Source organism: Bufo gargarizans, chromosome 8, assembly GCF_014858855.1.
Source record: "Bufo gargarizans isolate SCDJY-AF-19 chromosome 8, ASM1485885v1, whole genome shotgun sequence".
NCBI classification, from domain to species: Eukaryota; Metazoa; Chordata; class Amphibia; order Anura; family Bufonidae; genus Bufo; species Bufo gargarizans.
In genome coordinates, this window is record NC_058087.1 from 135,373,124 (window position 1) to 135,392,833 (window position 19,710).

At 47.3% G+C, this 19,710-nt stretch overlaps 1 protein-coding gene across 4 annotated transcripts in view; it reads right to left on the bottom strand.

The window, feature by feature from the left end:
- Nucleotides 1–19,710, bottom strand: part of LOC122944568 (ubiquitin carboxyl-terminal hydrolase 42-like) — a 60,697-nt gene that overhangs the window by 22,586 nt on the left and 18,401 nt on the right. Inside the window, exons 1-7 of one of the 4 annotated variants that reach the window (XM_044302981.1) lie at nt 15,977–16,110; nt 14,939–15,203; nt 14,403–14,555; nt 12,283–12,393; nt 11,088–11,190; nt 8,474–8,541; nt 8,279–8,349 (exon numbers count right to left, since the gene is read on the bottom strand). In XM_044302981.1, the coding sequence (XP_044158916.1) occupies nt 8,279–8,349; nt 8,474–8,541; nt 11,088–11,190; nt 12,283–12,373 (333 nt within the window). In that variant the 5' untranslated portion in view covers nt 12,374–12,393; nt 14,403–14,555; nt 14,939–15,203; nt 15,977–16,110. Of the gene's footprint in view, nt 1–8,278; nt 8,350–8,473; nt 8,542–11,087; nt 11,191–12,282; nt 12,394–14,402; nt 14,556–14,938; nt 15,204–15,976; nt 16,187–19,710 lie in introns of those variants that run through there. The other 3 variants (XM_044302982.1, XM_044302980.1, XM_044302979.1) reach the window with 3 other exon arrangements.

Consider the following 19,710-nt stretch of genomic DNA (forward strand, 5'->3'; position numbering starts at 1 on the left):
CTTCACTATTGTTAATAATCAGCATAGAAGTTAAAAATGGCTTTCGTTATAAGATTTTGAGTACAAAAACAAGATTTTTGTGAACTTGCCTGTAAAATCTCTCTCTCACTTTATCAATTGGGGGACACAGGACCGTGGGTATAGCTTGCTGCTGCCACTAGGAGGAGACACTAAGCTGAAATCTGTTATGCTCTCTCCAGGCTGGAGGAGGTATAGCCTGCAGGGGAGGAGCTATCAGTTTGTGCTCCAGCAGTAGGAGAAGCAGAATTAAACTAAAAACCAACAAGAACTGCACACTGCCATAAGACCGAACCAAAACAAGGCCCCAACTGACAAGTACTGTATGCGGCTCCCAAGGAGTCACGACCATAACCGTGGCCGTGACACCCACTTGCTGTAGAAAGAACATTGGGTGGGTGCTGTGTCCCCCAATGAATAAAGCGGGAAAGATTTTACAGGCGATTCACAAAAAATCTTGTTTTCTCGCTCACATCATTGGGGGACACAGGACCATGGCATGTCCTAAAGCAGTCCCCGGGGCAGGAAAAACAACCCCCAGAAACTAACTCCCTCATAGAAGTCACTACACTGTGGCCTGCAAGACTCTGCGGCTGAGAGCAGCATCCGCTGAGGCTAAAGAATGCACTCGATAAATTTTTTTGAAGGTGTGTAAGGAGGACCAAGTCGCCGCCTTACACAATTGAGACGCAGAAGCGTGGTGGAGGTGCGCCCAAAAAGGACTGACAACTCTGGTAGAGTAAGCCGTGATCCCAGGAGGAGGTGCCTTGTCCCTAGAGCAATAGGCCTCGGCAATGGCCGACCTAATCCACCGGGGCAATAGTTACCTTGGAAGCCGCCAAACCTCTACGAGGACCTTCCGAGATTATGAACAGAGCGTCCGTGCGCCTAAAGGCAGCCACGACGGACAGGTATATCTTCAAAGCCTGCACCAGACCGTCCAGACGATTGAGAGAAACCTCCCGTGGATGAGAAGGCTTAGGGTAAAACGAGGGCAGAACAATGTCCTCGTTAAAGTGAAATGCAGATACAACCTTTGGTAGAAAAGACGACACTGGGCGGAGCAACACCTTATCTTGATAGAACACCAAGAAGTGCTCCCTGCAGAAAAGAGCCGCCAGTTCCGAAACCCTTCGAATAGATGTAATAGCAACCAAAAACACCACTTTCCAGGAAAGAAAACAAAGGGAGACCTCTCTCAGAGGTTCGAATGGAGCGGCCTGGAGCGAACCCAGAACTAGGTTCAGGTCCCAAGAGTGCAACGGCGGCTGATAGGGAGGCACAGGGTGAGCCACCCCTTGCATAAAGGTTTTGATCGGACCTCAGAAGGCCAGTGTACGCTGGAAAAAAAAAAAATGGATAGGGCTGAGACCTGCCCCTTTAGGGAACTCAGAGCCAGACACAGTTCTAATCCGGACTGAAGAAACACCAGCACCGTAGGAAGAGAAGACAGCGTTCCTCACAGAAGCGCAGGAAGGACTTCCAAGTCCGATAGTAAATCTTGGAAGAGGAGGGCTTCCTAGCCCTAATCATAGGCCGAATGACCGCATCAGAAAAACCCCTTTGTTTAAACAGCCACGCCGTTAAACGTGGCGTATCTAAATTCTGATGGAAGACTTCGCCCTGGGAGAGCAGGTCGGCCCTGAGTGGAAGGGGCCACAGTGCATCCCCCAGAAGAAGAATGAGTTATGAGTACCAAGCTCGTCGAGGCCAGTCTGGGGCGATCAGGATTGTCTGGATGCACTCCATCCTGATTCTGCGCAGGATCCGAGGTAGGAGTGGGAAGGGTGGGAAGACGTAAAGGAACCAGAAGCTGTCCCATGGTGCCACGAGAGCGTCCACGTCGTACGCCACCGGGTCTCTTGCAGGAGACAAGAAGCATGGGAGCTTGTGATTGAGCCTGGATGCCATCAAGTCCACTTCCGGACGTCCCCACCAGAGACAGAGAGTCTCGAACACCTCCTGATGGAGAGACCACTCCCCTGGGTCCACCGTCGTCCAGCTGAGAAAGTCTGCCATCCAATTGTCCACTCCCGGAATGTAGACTGCCGAAATCACAGGTCTGACTGACTGTACTCTGTCTGACTGTACTCTGACCGGACGACCCTGCAAGAGGGGAGTCCAATGGCGAAGGGAGAGGTAGATGGCCCGGAGTTCCAAGATGTTGATGGACAGTTTGGACTCCGATGGAGACCAAACGCCCTGGACCGTCCGTGTGGCGAAGACCCCGTCCCAGCCGTGGAGGCTGGCGTCTGTTGTAATGACAGTCCATGTCACTGGGAGAAAGGATTTCCCTGAAGACAGGTGCGCAGTCACGATCCACCAACTGAGTGCCGAGCGCATTTGCCGAGATCCAGAGATTTGTCCCAGGATGACAAAATGGCCAGCTGAAAGTACCTGGGGTGGAATTGGGCGAAAGGGATTGCCTCAAATAAGGCCTAGCATCCGCATACAATTGCGGATAGACTGCGGCGCTGGAGTAGCAGACGCACTGACCTCTGAATGTCCAGACTCTTGTCTAGTGGCAGGCGGAACACGGCTGAACCTGAATCTAACGTCATGCCCAGGAACCTGACCCAAGTGGCCGGAGACAGGAAGGACTTCCGCAAATTGACTAACCACCCGAAGCGGGATAGTGTGCTCAACGTGATCTGAAGACTTTCCTCGCATTGAGACGCTGTAGGAGCCTTGATCAAGATGCCGTCCAAATATGGGAGCAAAGTAATGCCCCTGGATCGCAGATGGGCCCATAAGGGGGGCGAGTACCTTTATGAATACTCGCAGAGCGGTCGCCAGGCCGAATAGTAGGGTGATAAATTGGCAATTGCACGAATGAATGGCAAACCAAAGAAAACTTTGGTGAACGGTTGCGATGGGAACGTCTAGGTAGGCATCCTGGATGTCTATGGACCCATAAATTCCCCTTGTACCAATGAAGCAACCATGGAACGAAGGGACTCCATCCTGAATCGCTGGATACGGAGGAAGCGGTTCACTATCTTGAGGTCCAGTACTGGGTGGACATCGCCCTCTTCTTTGGGAACCATGAACAGGTTAGAATAAAAACCCGTAAACCGGCGTTATCACAACCCCCCCCCCCCCCCCACCCCGTGAGAGAAGGGAGTTAACTGCGTGAAAGAATGCCGCAGCTCGAACTGGATCCCTGGGAGGCTGAGAGAGGAAAAAACAGTTGGGCGGGATAGACTTGAACTCTATCTTGTAACCCGAGGTGACATCCTCAAGTGCCCATGCGCCCAAAATATGGGTCCGCCAAATCTCCTAAAAAAGTAGGAGACGCACCCCCACCCGTGAGGGCGGGGACACACCTTCATGTTGAAGGCAGTTTTCCGGGAGCAGAACGAGGTTGCTGAGCCTGCGGACGCCATGCCTGCTGGGGTTTAAAGGACGGACCCTTTCGTTGGTCCTGAGTGGACAGCGCAGCCATTGATATGGCTGCTGGACGGGTGCCCAAGAACCGGCGAAAGGACTGGTAACGGGAGAAGGAAACTCTAGGACGAAAGGAACGGTTCGCTTTGGGTTGGGGCAGATGGATGCTTTTCCCACCTGTTGCTTCCGAAATAATCTCGTCCAGCCGGGCACCAATAAGTCGAGAGCCGGCAAAGGGAAGTCTCAAAAGCGAGCGTTTAGAGGATGAATCTGCCGCCCCAAACCTTGAGCCAAAACTCTCGGCGGATAGATATTGCAAGAGCCAAGGAACGGGCGACCATCATCCTAGCGTCCAGAGCCGCTTCGCAGAGCAGAGCCATTTCCCTTCCTGAGATATTTGGAGTGCTAAGGACTGGAGCTCAGCAGGGGAAAAAAAATTGGCCGCTAGGTCTTTGTTCAAACGGAGGGCCCACTCTGAGACCGCCTTGGCTATCCATGCCGAGGCAAAAATTGGTCGTAAGGCCAAACCACTAGCTGCAAAGATGGACTTGGAGAGCGTCTCTATGCGACAGTCTACAGGGTCCTGGAGAGAGGAGCCATCCGCCCCCGGGATAGTCGGTGTTCTTAGCAAGGCGAGTGACCGGTGGGTCCACCCTCGGAGGAGAAGCCAATTTTTCCACGCAATTGCCTGGAAAAGGATAGAGTAGGTCCAATCGCTTAGGAACAATGAAGCGTAGACCTGGCTGGTCCAAAGCTTTTGCCACAACTACAGAAAAGTCATTGTGTAATGGGAAAGACTTAGGGGTCTGCCTTGAACGCAGACATGACACCCCCTAATGGCTGGTGGAGGGGAGTTCCTCCTGAACCTGGAAGGTGTCACGTATAGCAGATATCAGGCTATCCACCATGGATGCAATCTGAGAAGAGTGCTCCGGGGCCATTTCAGATTCAACAATCTCACCCTCCGACAGCGCGTCACCTAGGAGGGAGGACACCTGTGATCGGGAGACAGGAGGGGATGTTGAGGCGTCAGAGGAGGAACAGTGGCCTGCTCTGGGACGCTTTTCTAGGAAGTCTGCTTCTGGATTGTACGCCGACGGTGTGGATTGCACCGGTGGCGATTTCTCAACCAAACAAACCAGCAAAGAAAGGGTGGAATGGGAGATTTTAGAGAGGTCATCCACTGACCGGGACAGGGACCTTGCCCAGTCAGGTTCCCCACAGCCAGGATGAAGGGCTGCTGTAGAATGGAGGGAAGGCTCTGTGCAGGCGCATGGCATGCAGAGCATAGTGAAAATGACCACGAGGAAACTTTACCGTGCACGAAATGCAGGCATAGTAGGTGGCCTTGAATGGTGCCTGAGGGGAGGTATTGGCTGGATGAGACATTGTGATGCTCTATGCTGGAGAGGGTAGCGATCTTCTACCAGAAAATGGCGGTCGCAGGTCCTGTGTCATCCTGCAGCTGACAGGAAGGAGGAAGAAGCATTGCCGCAGCGGGAGAATAAGCTACTCCCCCTCCAACTCTGAGATGGACGGCAGAGTGGGCTGATGTAGAGGAAGCCATGCCCCCGCGTTCTCACTGTGCGGCGCATGGAGCCGCCATTAGCCGGGGTTGTAGGTAAAATTTATGGCGGCCGAATGTGGGAAGTAGCCGCCGAAAGAGTGCCGCCTGCTGCTATATGCACCCTGAGGCTATATGAGCCAGTACTAAAAGAGTGCCGCATGCAGTGATATAAGCCGGTTCCCCTGGAACCTGAGGGGATGAGGGTGGTGCGCTTGTTAGCAAGAGATGACGGCGGCGGCATTAACCCCTACCGTACCGAATGTGGAGAGGCCAAGATGGGTCACAGGTGGATGGGATACATCGCTACTCCCTACAGCCAGGGATGGGAGACAGGGAAACCCGTCTTCATCAGTGGTCTTCGCCCTTTAATCTTGTACCAGCAGGGCCACCACCACGACCGCTGGCACAAGGCAGCAGGGGTCCGGGCAGATCAGGGATGGAGAGTAGGTGGCCCTCTTACTGGCGGGACGCAGGGGAGCGAGGCTCTCCTTTGCCCTGCGTCAAATCACGCATGGCTAAGGCATTTTTCTGGAGATCCGGTAACGTATCGGGCCTCTCCATGGGGCTGCCAGGATGCCCGGTGACGTCACCGGCTCTGATGGGCAGCGCTAAAGCCCGCCCATCAGAGCCGGTGATGTCGCCAAACAAACTGCCGGGCGGAAGTTTCCTTCTTTAACAATGAGGTTATGCATATTGGAGTTTTGTCTAGATGGGGCAGTGGAGTCTAAGGCTCCTTTCACACTAGCGTTCGCTGGTCCGCTCGTGAGCTCCGTTTGAAGGAGCTCACGAGCGGACCCGAACGCAGCCGTCCAGCCCTGATGCAGTCTGAATGGAGCGGATCCGCTCAGACTGCATCAGTCTGGCGGCGTTCAGCCTCCGCTCGCCTCCGCACGGACAGGCGGACAGCTGAACGGATCCGTCCAGACTTACAATGTAAGTCAATGGGGACGGATCCGTTTGAAGATGCCACAATATGGCTCAATCTTCAGGCGGATCCGTCCCCCATTGACTTTACATTGAAAGTCTGGACGGATCCGTCCGAGGCTATTTTCACACTTAGCTTTTTTTTTGCTAATATAATGCAGACGGATCCGTTCTGAACGGAGCCTCCGTCTGCATTATTACGATCGGATCCGTTCAGAACGGATCCGATCGAACGCTAGTGTGAAAGTAGCCTAAGTCTGGGAACATAATATCGATTATGCGATTTTCTAAATTTTTGAGAATATTTTGGCAATAAATTCATTTTGTTTTGGGGGAGTATATATTTACTAAGGTGTATTTAATATGGTTTAATTCGCATATCATTATTATATAACTTCCTTGTTGATCACTTTTAAGGTGTATAATTTTAAATTTATGGTTTTTATTGCGATCATAACTTTTTTTTATTTTTTTTATTGATGCTAGGAATATGTGTGGGAAATTAGGATGTTGGCATTTATGGGTTTTATCTTTATGGAAATGTGTTTCTTGTGAGAAAAGAATACCACATTTTAAAGATATTGCCTCAGTCCACAATAAGAAACGTTTAGTAGGGCAGTTTAGTCCTTTAGCGTTAATAGAGGTAATTTTTATAGTCATGTTCTATAGTAAAAAGAAAAGAAAAAAAAAAAAATACATAAAAATGAAATACATTTCACTTTTTCATTCAATATATGTTCAGGTAGTGTGTGCAGTGGTGTATATTTACTCATCTTACAGGACAGTAAGTTGAGTGGTGTTAAGTATCGGCATGTCTAACCATAGAAAATTCTTATCCCAACAAATATAGTAAGAAGTATTACATAACATAAGAATAAATGTATATATAAACGGTTATAGTCTATATTGCCTATAATAGCCATATAATCTGTGTGGCGGAGAAATCAGATTGGGCGGATCAGCACCATGTAGTGGTGTTGTTAGTTGGTTAGTTCGGATGTTTTAGGAGGGATTTCCTCTTTTTCCAACCGTCTTCTATTCTTGAATGATTTTTTTCTGAGTAAAGTTTTGGGCTGGTGTTTGTCTGGATGCTTGCATTAGGTTCCATTGTTGTAGTAGTTTTTCCCCCTTCTTCTTGGTTCCGTATTATATATGTGGTATCTTCTTTTTTTATGATCATTTTCGTAGGGAAGACCCATTTGTATCTGATTTCATTTTCCCGGAGAGCGCTGGTGATGTTAGATAGATCTTTTCTTGCCTGTAGTATCGTTGCTGAAAGATACGGGAAAATTTGGATATTTTGATAGGGCTCAGGTAGGGTATTTCTTCTTCTGTTTTCTTGTAGAAGTTGGTCTTTTATGTGGTAAAAATATATTCTGGCTAGTACATCTCTATTAGGAGCAGCATATTGTCACGTGTTGGTAGGATTGATTTGATAAGTTGTTGTATGTAATTTTCTAAATTGAAGGGTTCAACTTCTTCAGGTATTCCTCTTATTTTTACGTTATTTCTGCGCGATCTGTCTTCCAGATCCGTAATTTTTTCTTTCAACCCTTTTATTTCAGAGTTAGCATTTTCATATGCGTCTGTTAGGTCGTTATGTGCTGTAATAATTTCCTCCATTTTGTTTTCTATATGAGGGGTACGTGAACATAGATTTTCTATGTCTTTATGGATATTTTGCATTATTTAACCAATGTTATTGGTTTGTAGTGATGTTAGCATTTATTTCAGTATATTTTCTGTAATAGGCTGTTCTTCTGCCGACATTTTATGGTCTGTAGATTGTTTTGAGGAATTGTGAGAAGGAATATTGCGTTTTTTTTGCAGGTTTAATAGAATTTGTGGGAGTTTGTGGAGAAAAAAAAAGTGATTTGGGGTAGTGGGGTAGTTTGTTATTTGGGGTAGTTTTTAGTGTTAATAGCCAGTTTGTTAGGGGTTAATATCGGCATTTACTATTATTGCTGCCCCTGCTGGTTTCTTCAGCAATAACAGCCGTTGTTAGGCTGTTTTGTGAGGGACCAGCGCCATCTTGTGGAGCTTTTGTCACTGTGACAAACTCAGTAATATGACGCGGTGCCCGCTCATTCCTCTTCCCCATCGCAGGACACCGGGAGTCGGTAAGTAGAATAAAATACTTGTTTTATGTCTGTATCTGGTTTTTTTTATTTTTCCATTTTGTGCCGTTGTATCGGCGCTGATACACGGAGCTGACGGGTCAAGTGGCCATACTATCACACTGCCAAGCTCCGCCACTAATTCAGCTGAATTTTATTAAGACTGGTGTATGAAACGCCCATCTGAGTAGTAATATATATATATATATATATATATATATATATATATATATATATATATATATATATATTTATTTTTTCTTACCTTTATCTCCAGAGGGATATCGAGATATTCATCGTAGGTGTCAGAAACGGATTTACAATTTAGACATTTCACTGTAACAAACAAATATAAAAATAAAGAATGTGATTTAAGTTATGGTAAACTTTTCTTTTTATACAAGTAGGAGGAAGGACTCTGAACTCCATGCATATAAATGTTCTGAACACCACATCTTACCTCGAGAACGTAGACAACCACCAAATATCTGATGTACAAAAGTTGTTGTTTGTGTGTGCCTGTCCACACTGAAAGAGAAAGAAATGCAGCGACTGAGCATCCGAGAATAAAATCTGCATTAATGTGTACAGTGAAACTAAATAACACAGTCCCATCTTAACATATAGGCAGCGAGTAAAATATAGCCAGTTGGTAACTGCGTGCTGAGAATTCCCCTCTCATAACTTGTACTCCATTTTCAGGAGGAATACCAGGCATGTAAAGTATAACAAGTTATAAAAGAAAAATCCTATACTCCAGTAATTGCTACAATCTTTAAAGGGCCAGCAAATAAAAAAAACTATTAGCGTTGGGCTTGTTTTCTGACCACCACGCATACCCCCACTATGCAATCCTAAATGATAAGTATTATAGCTTTCCATTTTTTTCATTGTTGATGGATTACATGTTTAGCTGCTGCTTATTTGCACATGTGGGGGAATGTTCATGCCCTTGTGGTGAGTCAGGGGGACATGTGTCTATATTCAGTTCACATGACCCAGATTGATTGTATACAATGTTTTTAACCCATTCTCTGTTGTGTCTGTTGCTTTAAATAAATTTGATATTTTTATAGATGTGCGGCTACTATCTCAGCATTCTTTTCTCTTCGGTGTACCAAAAAAAACAATTATCCACAGGTTATATGAAAAATATCGCACTGCTGGGACCCTACCGATGACAAACACAGTGCTCCCGAGCCTCTATTTGACTGGGGTGGTGGATGCATGCACACTTCAGACTGAGACTGACAGAGATAGCTGAGCATTGCAAAGAACCACTGCTTCATGCAACTGGGGAACATGGGATTCTCGTTCTTGTAATTGGTTGGGGTATCAGCAGTTAGACCCCCAGCAACCATAACTTATCTGTCCTGTGGATAGGTGAGAAATGCTAATGTGCTGCTGGAGCTCAGGAAGGGAAAGAAGCAGGCCGCTGCAGCTGAACTACTGTACACTGCAAAGTTACAGCTCACTGTACTGTATGCTCATGTATCATATGATGCTTCTCATAACTGGCAGTTCCACAAAACTGCGGAAAGGATGAGGACTCATTCATACGGCCGTGTGAATGAGCCTTTATAGTCAAGCAGGCAGCAGTGCTGTTGGATGAAACTGCCTTTCCCAACAAAAATGGCATGGAAATATGCAGCTATTTCACTGAAAGTATAGGGTTAATAAAGTTTTATTGGATGTCCGTCCAAAGCACTTAAACAAGATAAGCCGGTTTAAGGAAATGGTTATAAAAAATAAATAGAGATAGATAGATATATTTATATATCATGTAAGCTGCAGGATTGTCCTCAAAAGAAAATAATAATTATCATGCACTGTTATGTCACAAGAACACTCATAATAGATCACTGAACTCTTCTGCATATTTCTATAGAGTTGTGTATATATATATATATATATATATATATATATATATATATATATATATATATATATACACACATACACACACACACACACACATATACACATATACACACATATATACACACACACACACACACACACATTTATTGTGAGGCAGTGACAGACCTCATGGCTGTTAGGGGAGGTGCATGTCAGGATTTTTCATATCTTCCCCATCAGCTGCCAGGCTCAGAGTGAGAGAGGGTGGAGAGTGGGATCATGGAAAGTGTGGTCCTGGAGAGTGTGGAAGCAGAGTCTGGCAGGGGCTCTGGATGTGTGGTTTCAGCCAGGAGGCTGAGAGACCACGAGGCTGGGAGAAAGCCTGGAGTTGGTGGACAAAGCGATGCCTGGGAGGGTCGCAGGGCCATAGTCAGGCAGACTACTAAGCCTTAATCCCCCACAAGAGACATTGGACTTGAGACAGTGGGTGTACTGTGCTCTGTACAGCCAGGAGGCTGTGGGACATTGGCTGGGAAAGTCGCATCGGATCACAGGGTGTGAACTGTACCTAATAGGCGAGTCAGGGACTTTATGTATTAGCCTGAGATGAGTCACGTACAGGACTCATCTCAGGTTAATGTCCTCAGCTCTATACACAAAATCCAGGTGACAGGTTCCCTTTAAGGAAGGTATTTGTGAGGATGATCCCCTGAAAGAAAGCTACCCTCTCACTTATTTTTTTTACACACTAAAAACATGTGCTTTAACACAGCAATGTTGTGTGATATGGAAACTCACAATATCACAAGTGACAAATTGCCGTGGACCCTAAGCCTAAGGCCTCATGCACATGAACTTATTTTGTTTCCGTGTCAGTTTAGTTTATTTTGCGAATAGGATGCGGACCCATTCATTTTAATTGGTCCGCAAAAAATGCGGACAGCACACCATGCGCTATCCACATCCGTATGTCTGTTCCGTAGCCCTGCAAAAAATAAATAGAACATGTCCTATTCTTTTCCTTTTTTTGGCAAAGTTACAATGGATCAGCAAAAAAATGACAAAAAAAACGGATGGCATACAGATGTCATCCGCTTTTGTTTTGCGGACTTCAAAACACATACGGTCGTGTGCATGTAGCCTAAGGATGAAACGTTTAATAATATATCAGTCTGGACCATAGAACTGTATTGGCACTGGTAAATCTCACTTACTTAGAGCAACCTTTAAGACAGGATTTCTGCATTTCCTCTACCGTATATCTAAGAAACTCATGAGCATCCTCCTGGCTTCCGTAACGAAAGTGCTTTGCAATACCTAAAACAGAAGGATAAATAAGTGATAATTAACGGACTACTGAGCAGCTAAGATTGTAACAAGCACTCGACTGCTATACAATAGAGGAGATATCATCCAAAATTGAAATCAGAACCCTTTTGCAAAGCATGTCAGTTCTTAATTATTACAAAGTGTTTTTGAGCACTGATTTTCAGTGCTGGACATGGCTGAGATGTATTCGTAAACCTCCGTTCCCATGGAAAAAATGACTTCTGCTCTTGAAAGCTTCACTGCAAAGACATTGAAGCCACTAAAAAAACTGAGGTGCTCCAAGGGGCTCGACCTCTTACCTCCGTGCACTGAAGCCTTCATTTGCATAAATAATTATATTTTCTTCTCAGGAACACCACAACCAATTTTCACAAGAAATGCATCATTTTTGAATTTTTTCAGCATCTTCATCCCTACCAGGCAGATTGATCCTGCTGGCAGGTACTTTATTTATTTTTTATAGGGGTTGTCTCGTCTCATCTCACAATGGGGGCATATCGCTGGATTCGCTGGGACCCACACCTATATCGAGAACGGAGCCCCGCAAGTGAAGGAGGGCGCACTGCGCATGCGCCCTCTGATCATTTCTATAGGGCTGCCGAAAATAGCAGAACACTGGCTCGGCTATTTCCGTCGGGCCCATAGAAATGAATGGGAGCCTGGGCCGTGCATGCGCTGTACGCTCCCATTTACTTCTATGGGAGCAGCGCTTGGTGGAAATCTGGGGTCCTCCAGCCACAGCTCTCCCCGCTCCGTTCTCATTATAGGTGCGGGTCCCAGCAGTGGGAACTGCACCTATCAGACAATAAGGGCATATCCTAGCGACATGCCCCCATTGTCTGAGATGGGAATAACCCTTTAAGTTGTGCAGCAGCAAAAGGCATATGAAAAATATACCCTCAGCGGGAGCACTTTATATCCCTTCCATTTTCTTCTTCTCTAGCTTGCCCTGGTAAGTGCTTGTCAGAGGATGTGCATATTAGACAGTAGGAGGCCTATGATGCTTTATGTTCAGTTCAGGCTGCCTAACTGGACAGCAAGGTTTAGTCTTTATAGGTAATGATTTTGATGGAGACTTACGTCTAAGATCATTGATAACACTGGTAGGCTTGATGACTCCTCCGGAGTTACAAAGGGCCTGAGTCACGTGAGCTTGCATCACACACATCATACAGAAGTCTTGTTCACGACCTGAAAGCAAATGGATGGAGGAAGAGACGTTAAAAGGCGGAAAGAAAAGATTGCCAACTATAAAGCCATTTCTGTATTTTACTGTGTGGACGTTATTAGTCACGTTGGGGAAAGTCAGAGTCAGATATTCAGGCTGCCAGGCTTCTTGGGCTAGTAGTTTTACATCAGTTAAGACGCCTTAAAGGGAACCTGTCACCGGGATTTTGTGCATAGAGCTGAGGACACGGGCTGCTAGATGGCCGCTAGCACATCCGCAATACCCAGTCCCCATAGCTCTGTGTGCTTTCATTGTGTAAAAAAACGATTTGATACATATGCAAATTAACCTGAGATGAGTCCTGTACATGAGATGAGTCAGGGACAGGACTCATCTCAGGTTAATTTGCATATGTATCAAATCGTTTTTTTTACACAATAAAAGCACACAGAGCTATGAGGACTGGGTATTGCGGATGTGCTAGCGGCCATCTAGCAACCCATGTCCTCAGCTCTATACACAAAATCCCGGTGACAGGTTCCCTTTAAGCCTTCTCACCCAGGTAATACTTTGTGGCAAACAATGCTTAAAACGTGGAATCGTCTATTTTCAGTATTCAAAGGTGGACCCAGTCTTGTTTCAAGAGGACGGCTGCTCTCTGCTGACATCCCCATTTTAGTAATCTAATGTTGAAGCTCTAGGGTGTATCAATTCATTGATACAATTCCGGGAGGAATTACAGGAGGAACAACACAAGGCAGCATTTCCATTTCAACAGTTATTACTAAAACAGACATGCCATAAGAGCCGACAGCTCCTCTAAGCGGGAACACTTTGCAGAGAATACCTTCGGATATTACAAGCCTGCAGCGATACAATCTGGTTTTGCAAGGTGTGCTGTGCAGGTAATCTACACCCATACCAGCTCAACTCTACATGTTAGTGCATTTTAACAATTCTCTGCTCTCCCTTCCTCGGCTGCATATTATACTGGACTGGTTAAAGGTTTTTTCCAGGATTATGATATTGATGGCCTATCGTTAGGAGAGGTCATCGATATAAGATTGGTGGGGGTCCGACTCCAGCACCTAAGCTGATTAGTTGCTTGATTCAGCTGCGGTCTGTGGGGGGCGAGAGCTGTGGCCTCCACACACCTGCATGTCGTACAATTAGTCACCGCAGTGCTGAGTATTGCAGCTTTGTCCAATTCAAGTGAATTGGACAAAACTGCAACGAAAAGTACAGCTATGCATGGGGTCAATGGGCATGGGTAAGGAATGAAAAGGCCGGACCTCCAGCCTGAGCACTGCGGGCCCATCAAAAAGCTGATCAGCAGAGGTGGCGACTAGTGTTAACCTGAACGCCGAACTTGCAAGTTCGCTCATCTAAGAATTCAATAAGGGATTCCGTTTCCACAAACCATAACAGAATTCTATGACGGAATTCATAAGAGGCATTCCGTATTGCATTCTGCATGCTGGCCATAGACTTCTATTATGACGGAATGCCTGTCATAGGCTTCCGTGATGCATACTTTCTGGGAGAAGGAGGAGACCTGCACGCCCTTAGCGGTGGGTGCTCGTAGAGGTCACAGATCTCTTGATAAAGGTAGTGACCTGACCAAAACATTGGGGTTTCTTTCTTTTATGGCCTGTTATATTGGCACTTTCTCTGGATGGAACAAAATGATGTAAATCGAAACGTTAGGTATTAAAAGCATTATTTGAAAAATAACTTTTGGTGTGACATGGATTTCTCCTTAGAATTCCGTTATGGTCCGTGGTAGCAGAATCGATAACGGGATTCTTAGATAACCCGAACTTGCAAATCAGAAGTATGCTCAACACTAGTGGCAAGTGTTGGACCACTACTCATCTAAGCCATCAATATTGCAATCATGAAAAATCCCTTTAAGAAGTGCTTTATCTATAATGATCACCATTGCATAGGTCACAGCAAAAAAATGTAAAAAAAAGGAAACACAGAGAGGGGCACGCTTAAAATTAACTATAGTAATATCTATAAACTGCACCTTAAAGCGCAAGAATCAGGTCCGCTGAACGGCATAAAGGGTTCACCGGAAGAGCTGCTGTGTTATCAATGGCTATAAACAACTCATGGAAGTATACAGGTATGGGGTCTCTTAGCCGAGGATAGCTATACAGACGGCTCAGAAAAGCAAAGGCTGAAAAAAATAAAAATAATATAAAGTGCAAGGAGGGCACCATCAGGGAAACGTATTAAACATAAGAAGAGTGCCTCACAGTACAGAAAAAAAACAAGCATTCAGAATCGATCCCATACCTGTATTTCATCTCAGGATTTGGGCTGTATTGGGAATTACATGTGCACAATTTACTAGACTCCAGTAACTAAGCCCAGTATACAGAAGGAGGACATTTCTCCTATATATAGAGAGTATAGGCGGGCACTCGGGGCATACAGGATTAGAGGGGGGGTAGGGGGCTCGACTTAATTTGAACTATTCCACCATATCGAAACAAACCTATATAGATGATTCAAATTGAGGTGGATGTCGTTGGACATTGATGTGCAGAAAATATATACCTGCCCAAAATGGTGGCTGTATCATCCAAAACCCGGTGCTGCTCCTTGAGTCCAGGGCCAAAAAACTCCAAAAGAGCTTGCAGGTGTTGAAGAGCAAGATAACGTGAGCATTTGCTCTCCTGAGCCTTTGCTCTAGGAAGGACTTAAGTGTCACAGCACAGCGGGGCAAAGTTTGCGGACACTGGCAAGGATTATAGTGGACAAGTTTAGCAATAGGTTGCAATCTTGCTTGAAGCCAGTGCTGCTTAGCATCAAGAACTTACAGCTGGAAACATTAAAGGAAACGGGAGATCAGAGTAGAAATTGAATTGGAAAAAAAAGCAACCCACTTTCCTCCAATTTCCCTCGCTGCAGGTTTTCCGCTTCCCACTGGGGTACATTTAGACTGGATGTATACAGGACTAGTTTCGTCAGGAGATGGGCCTGTAAGACGCCATACCCCATACTATTATTTTCTACACAGGTGCAACCATCTGATCACTGGGTGTTACTGCACTACAACACCCAGCATGCTATCGCTCAAGGTGCTATGAATAACATGCCACGAGTAGTCTTGCAGCAATAAAAGCTGAATGGGAGGTTGCCCTTTAAAGGGGTATTCTGATTGTTTGAAGTTATCCCCTATCCACAGGACAGGGGATAACTATTAGATCGGTGGGAGTACTAGTGCTGGAACTCCCACCGATCACGAGAATGGTCACCACATACCAACTGCTGCCCATCTGAAATGAAGAGAGCGGCTGGTCGCACATGTGTGGTCGTTTCATTCATTTCTATGGAAGTTCTGGGAGTACCGCGCTTGGTTATCTCCGGAATTCCCATAGAAGTAAATGGAACGGCTGCACACATACCCGACAGGCCGCTATGCTCATTTCAGGGGAGGTCTGCAGGGAGTACAGGGCGCCCGTCCTTGTGATCGTGGGGGCCGATCTAATAGTTATCCCCTATCCACAGGAACTTCAAACAACTGGAATACCCCTTTAAGGACCTCACTAACCAACTGAGCAAGCTCAAAAGTATAAGAAAAATCGTACTCACAGGTCTTGGAGTGCTCGCGAGTGAGCATGTAGTTCGCAAGAGGTGCTGTGTATGTTAAACACTGCAGAACAGAGTTCACAAAGCAAGTATTGCCAAGGTTTTGGAGACCAGCGCCAACCTTTTGTATACGTTGCCATTTCAGTCTCAGTTTTTCGGCCGGGAAAAGGATCTTTTGTGGTGGATTGATGCCATCTCCAGGAACGGCCAGTGCTGAAAAATACAAAGATAGTAATATTCATGAGGCTCGTTCCAAAGGTAAATCTCATGTAAAATAAATTACCTATCCGCTGTGTCCAAAAGGTTATGTAAAGGGACACAAACAGATAAAGTACAACAGCAAGTGCATCATACAAAGCAGGGCAACACTTTACATTAGTACCTTAAAGTGGGTGTCCACAAATGAAGACCTCCTCACTGCAATGCATCCATGACCACTCTTTAAGGACCAGTTCAGGAGCTGCTGGTTCTCACAATTACTGTGTGTGTCCCATCTGAAGAGTCCTCAACTATTTGGACTTTTGTTACGTCGCTATAAAGCTTCATGTATAGAAAAGTATTGAAAAATATAATTCACTCACAGCCATATCTGATGGGCCTCCAGACTTGTAAGCAAAATGTATACAGTATTGGGATAACGTGGCATCTTAAAAAAAGCAAATTTTTAAGAATACTAATTTGACGGCCGGCCACCCCGAAACTCCGCTGGCGGTGGATCCCCGTTTCTGCCCCCCCATACACCTCAAAGTCTGTGCCACAATTAACTGTAAAACCTGCCATGTGAACATCCCCTCAGAAATCCAACAGAGAACATGGGGGTTAAGGTCCTGCTGGTCCTCTTACATTTTTGTCTGGGACTGGAGGTGCATCTAAATCTTTTCCTACTACTGCAGACAGTAGGCAGCAAAGACAGCAACTAGATGGCTCGGGGGTGACTCAGTAAGGTCCTGGTAGGTTGCCACAGGTATCTGAAGCCATGCTGACTGCAGGGCATCCCACAGCTGGGGACGATTCATGGAGTCAACACAATGATCGAGATGATCACTTGTGTTCAAGTCTGGGGAATTAGTGGACCAGGGAGTACTTGGAAGTCTTGGTCATGCTCTTCCAACCAATGTTGGACATTTCTGGCTGTCGCCAGTGTCTTGTTGGAAGTTCCCATACGCCCCAGGGAAGACAAGGAGCATGTATGGGTGTACGTGATCTGTAAGGATGGGTTCATACCCAAATTGATTGCGAGTGCCTTTCACTTGGATGAGTGGGCCCAGAGAATGCCACGAGAACATCCTTCACTCACCACCAGCTTGTGTTCTTCCAGCAATGGTTGCAAGGTGTTTGTTCTCGGGTGTTTCTCGCCTGACACACCAACGTCCATCTGTCTGATTGGGCAGAAAAACGAGATTTTTGTATAACTTACCAGTAAAATCTCTTTCTCGCTCTTCCTTGGGGGACACAGGAACTCTTGGGTATAGCTTATCTCCATAGGAGGCGTGACACTAAGTAAAATACTGTTAAGCCCCTCCTCCAGCAGCTATACCCTCAGCCTGGAGAGAGAGACTTCCAGTTATGTGCCCAAGTAGTGCAAGACAAAGGCAAGGAGTAACCAAACCAATACCAACAAGTCAGAAAAAAACACCCGAAGGCCAACAAAAAACAATGGGTGGGCGCTGTGTCCCCCAAGGAAGAGCGAGAAAGAGATTTTACTGGTAAGTTATACAAAAATCTCGTTTTCTCGCCCAATTCCTTGGGGGACACAGGAACTCTTGGGACGTTCAAAAGCAGTCCACAAACAGGGAGGGACCACAACCAAAAGCGAACCAGGCACCGTAAACATTAAGGCACTGCCGCCTGCAAGACCAAGCGGCCCAAAGCAGCATCCGCCGATGCATAAGTGTTCACCCTGTAAAACTTGGTGAACGTGTGCAAAGAAGACCAGGTGGCCGCCTTGCACAGTTGTTCAGCCGAGGCACGATTACGCTGAGCCCAGGAAGCCCCGACCGCTCTGGTAGAATGAGCGGTAACACCAAAGGGCGGATCCCTGCCCCGAGCACGGTAAGCCTCAACGATAGCCATCTTGAGGAAGCGGGCAACAACCACCTTAGACGCCGCCAGCCCCCTGCGCGGACCCTCCGGAATCACAAACAGAGAATCCGAGCGTCGAAAGGGTCTGGTCACATCCAGGTAGATCCTGAGAGCCCGAACAACATCCAGACGGTGAAGCTCCCGCTCCCGGGGACGGACACAGAGAAGGAAGGACAATATCCTCATTCAGGTGAAAGGCAGACACCACCTTCGGAAGAAAATCCGGAACAGGGCGGAGAACCACCTTGTCCTGGTGAAAAACCAAGAAGGGCTCCACGCAAGAAAGAGCCGCCAACTCAGACACACGCCGAAGAGACGTGATAGCGACGAGAAAGAAAACTTTGCAAGACAACAAGCGAGGGGAAACCTTGCGCAGAGGCTCGAAAGGGGAAGATTGGAGAGCCGCCAACACAACGTTAAGATCCCAAGCAGGAACGGGAGGGCGATAGGGGGGAGCACAGTGAGCAACCCCCTGAAGAAAGGTCTTAACCGGACCGAGCGGAGCCAGAGGACGCTGAAAAAGGACCGAAAGAGCCGAAATCTGACCCTTCAGGGTACTGAGACCCAAGCCCAGAGCCAGACCAGACTGCAAAAAGGATAAAACCGTAGGAAGGGAAAACCTCAGAGGGGGAGTCCCCAAGGCCTCACAGAAAGCCAAATAGGCCCGCCAGGTACGATAATAAATCCTGGCCGAGGCCGGTTTTCGTGCACGAATCATGGTACGGACCACGTCAGCCGAAAACCCCCGCCGCGTCAGGACCGCGGTTTCAATAGCCACGCCGTCAAACGTAGCGACCCTAAATGCTGGTGGAAGATCGGCCCCTGAGAGAGGAGGTCTTCTCTGAGAGGCAGAGGCAAGGGAGCGCCTGCCAGAAGCAACATAAGGTCGGCGTACCACGGACGACGCGGCCAGTCCGGGGCGATTAGGATTGCTGGCGTGCCCTCCGCCGCAATCTTCCGAAGGACACGCGGAAGAAGAGGCAGGGGCGGAAACACGTAGAGGAGCGAAAACTCCGTCCAGGGGAGGACGAGCGCGTCCGCGCCGTAAGCGTCCGGATCCTTGGCCCTGGCCACGTAGATGGGAAGTTTGTAGTTGAATCTGGAGGCCATGAGATCCACGTCCGGACGACCCCAGCGGAGACAAAGAGACTCGAAGACGTCGGGGTGCAGAGACCACTCCCCCGGGTCGATTGTCGTCCGGCTGAGGAAATCCGCCGCCCAATTGTCCACCCCCGGAATGTAAATGGCCGAAAGGGCCGGAACATGAACCTCCGCCCAGCGAAGGATCAGAGACACCTCCCTCATCGCCGCCGCGCTGCGAGTGCCCCCCTGGTGATTTATGTACGCCACAGCCGTGGCATTGTCCGACTGGACCCGAACAGGGCGACCCTGAAGCAACGAAGTCCAGTGTCGGAGCGAGAGGAGGATGGCCCTCAGCTCCAGAACATTGATCGGCAGTCTGGACTCCGATGGAGACCAAGTGCCCTGGACGGACCGAGGAGGAAACACTCCCCCCCAACCCCGCAGACTGGCATCGGTGGTAATCACCAGCCAAGTCATTGGCAGGAAAGACTTCCCCTGAAGAGGGGTCCGCAGCCACCAGAGGAGAGAGGAACGAACCTGGGGGGAAAGGGGAAAATGCCGATCCAGACTCT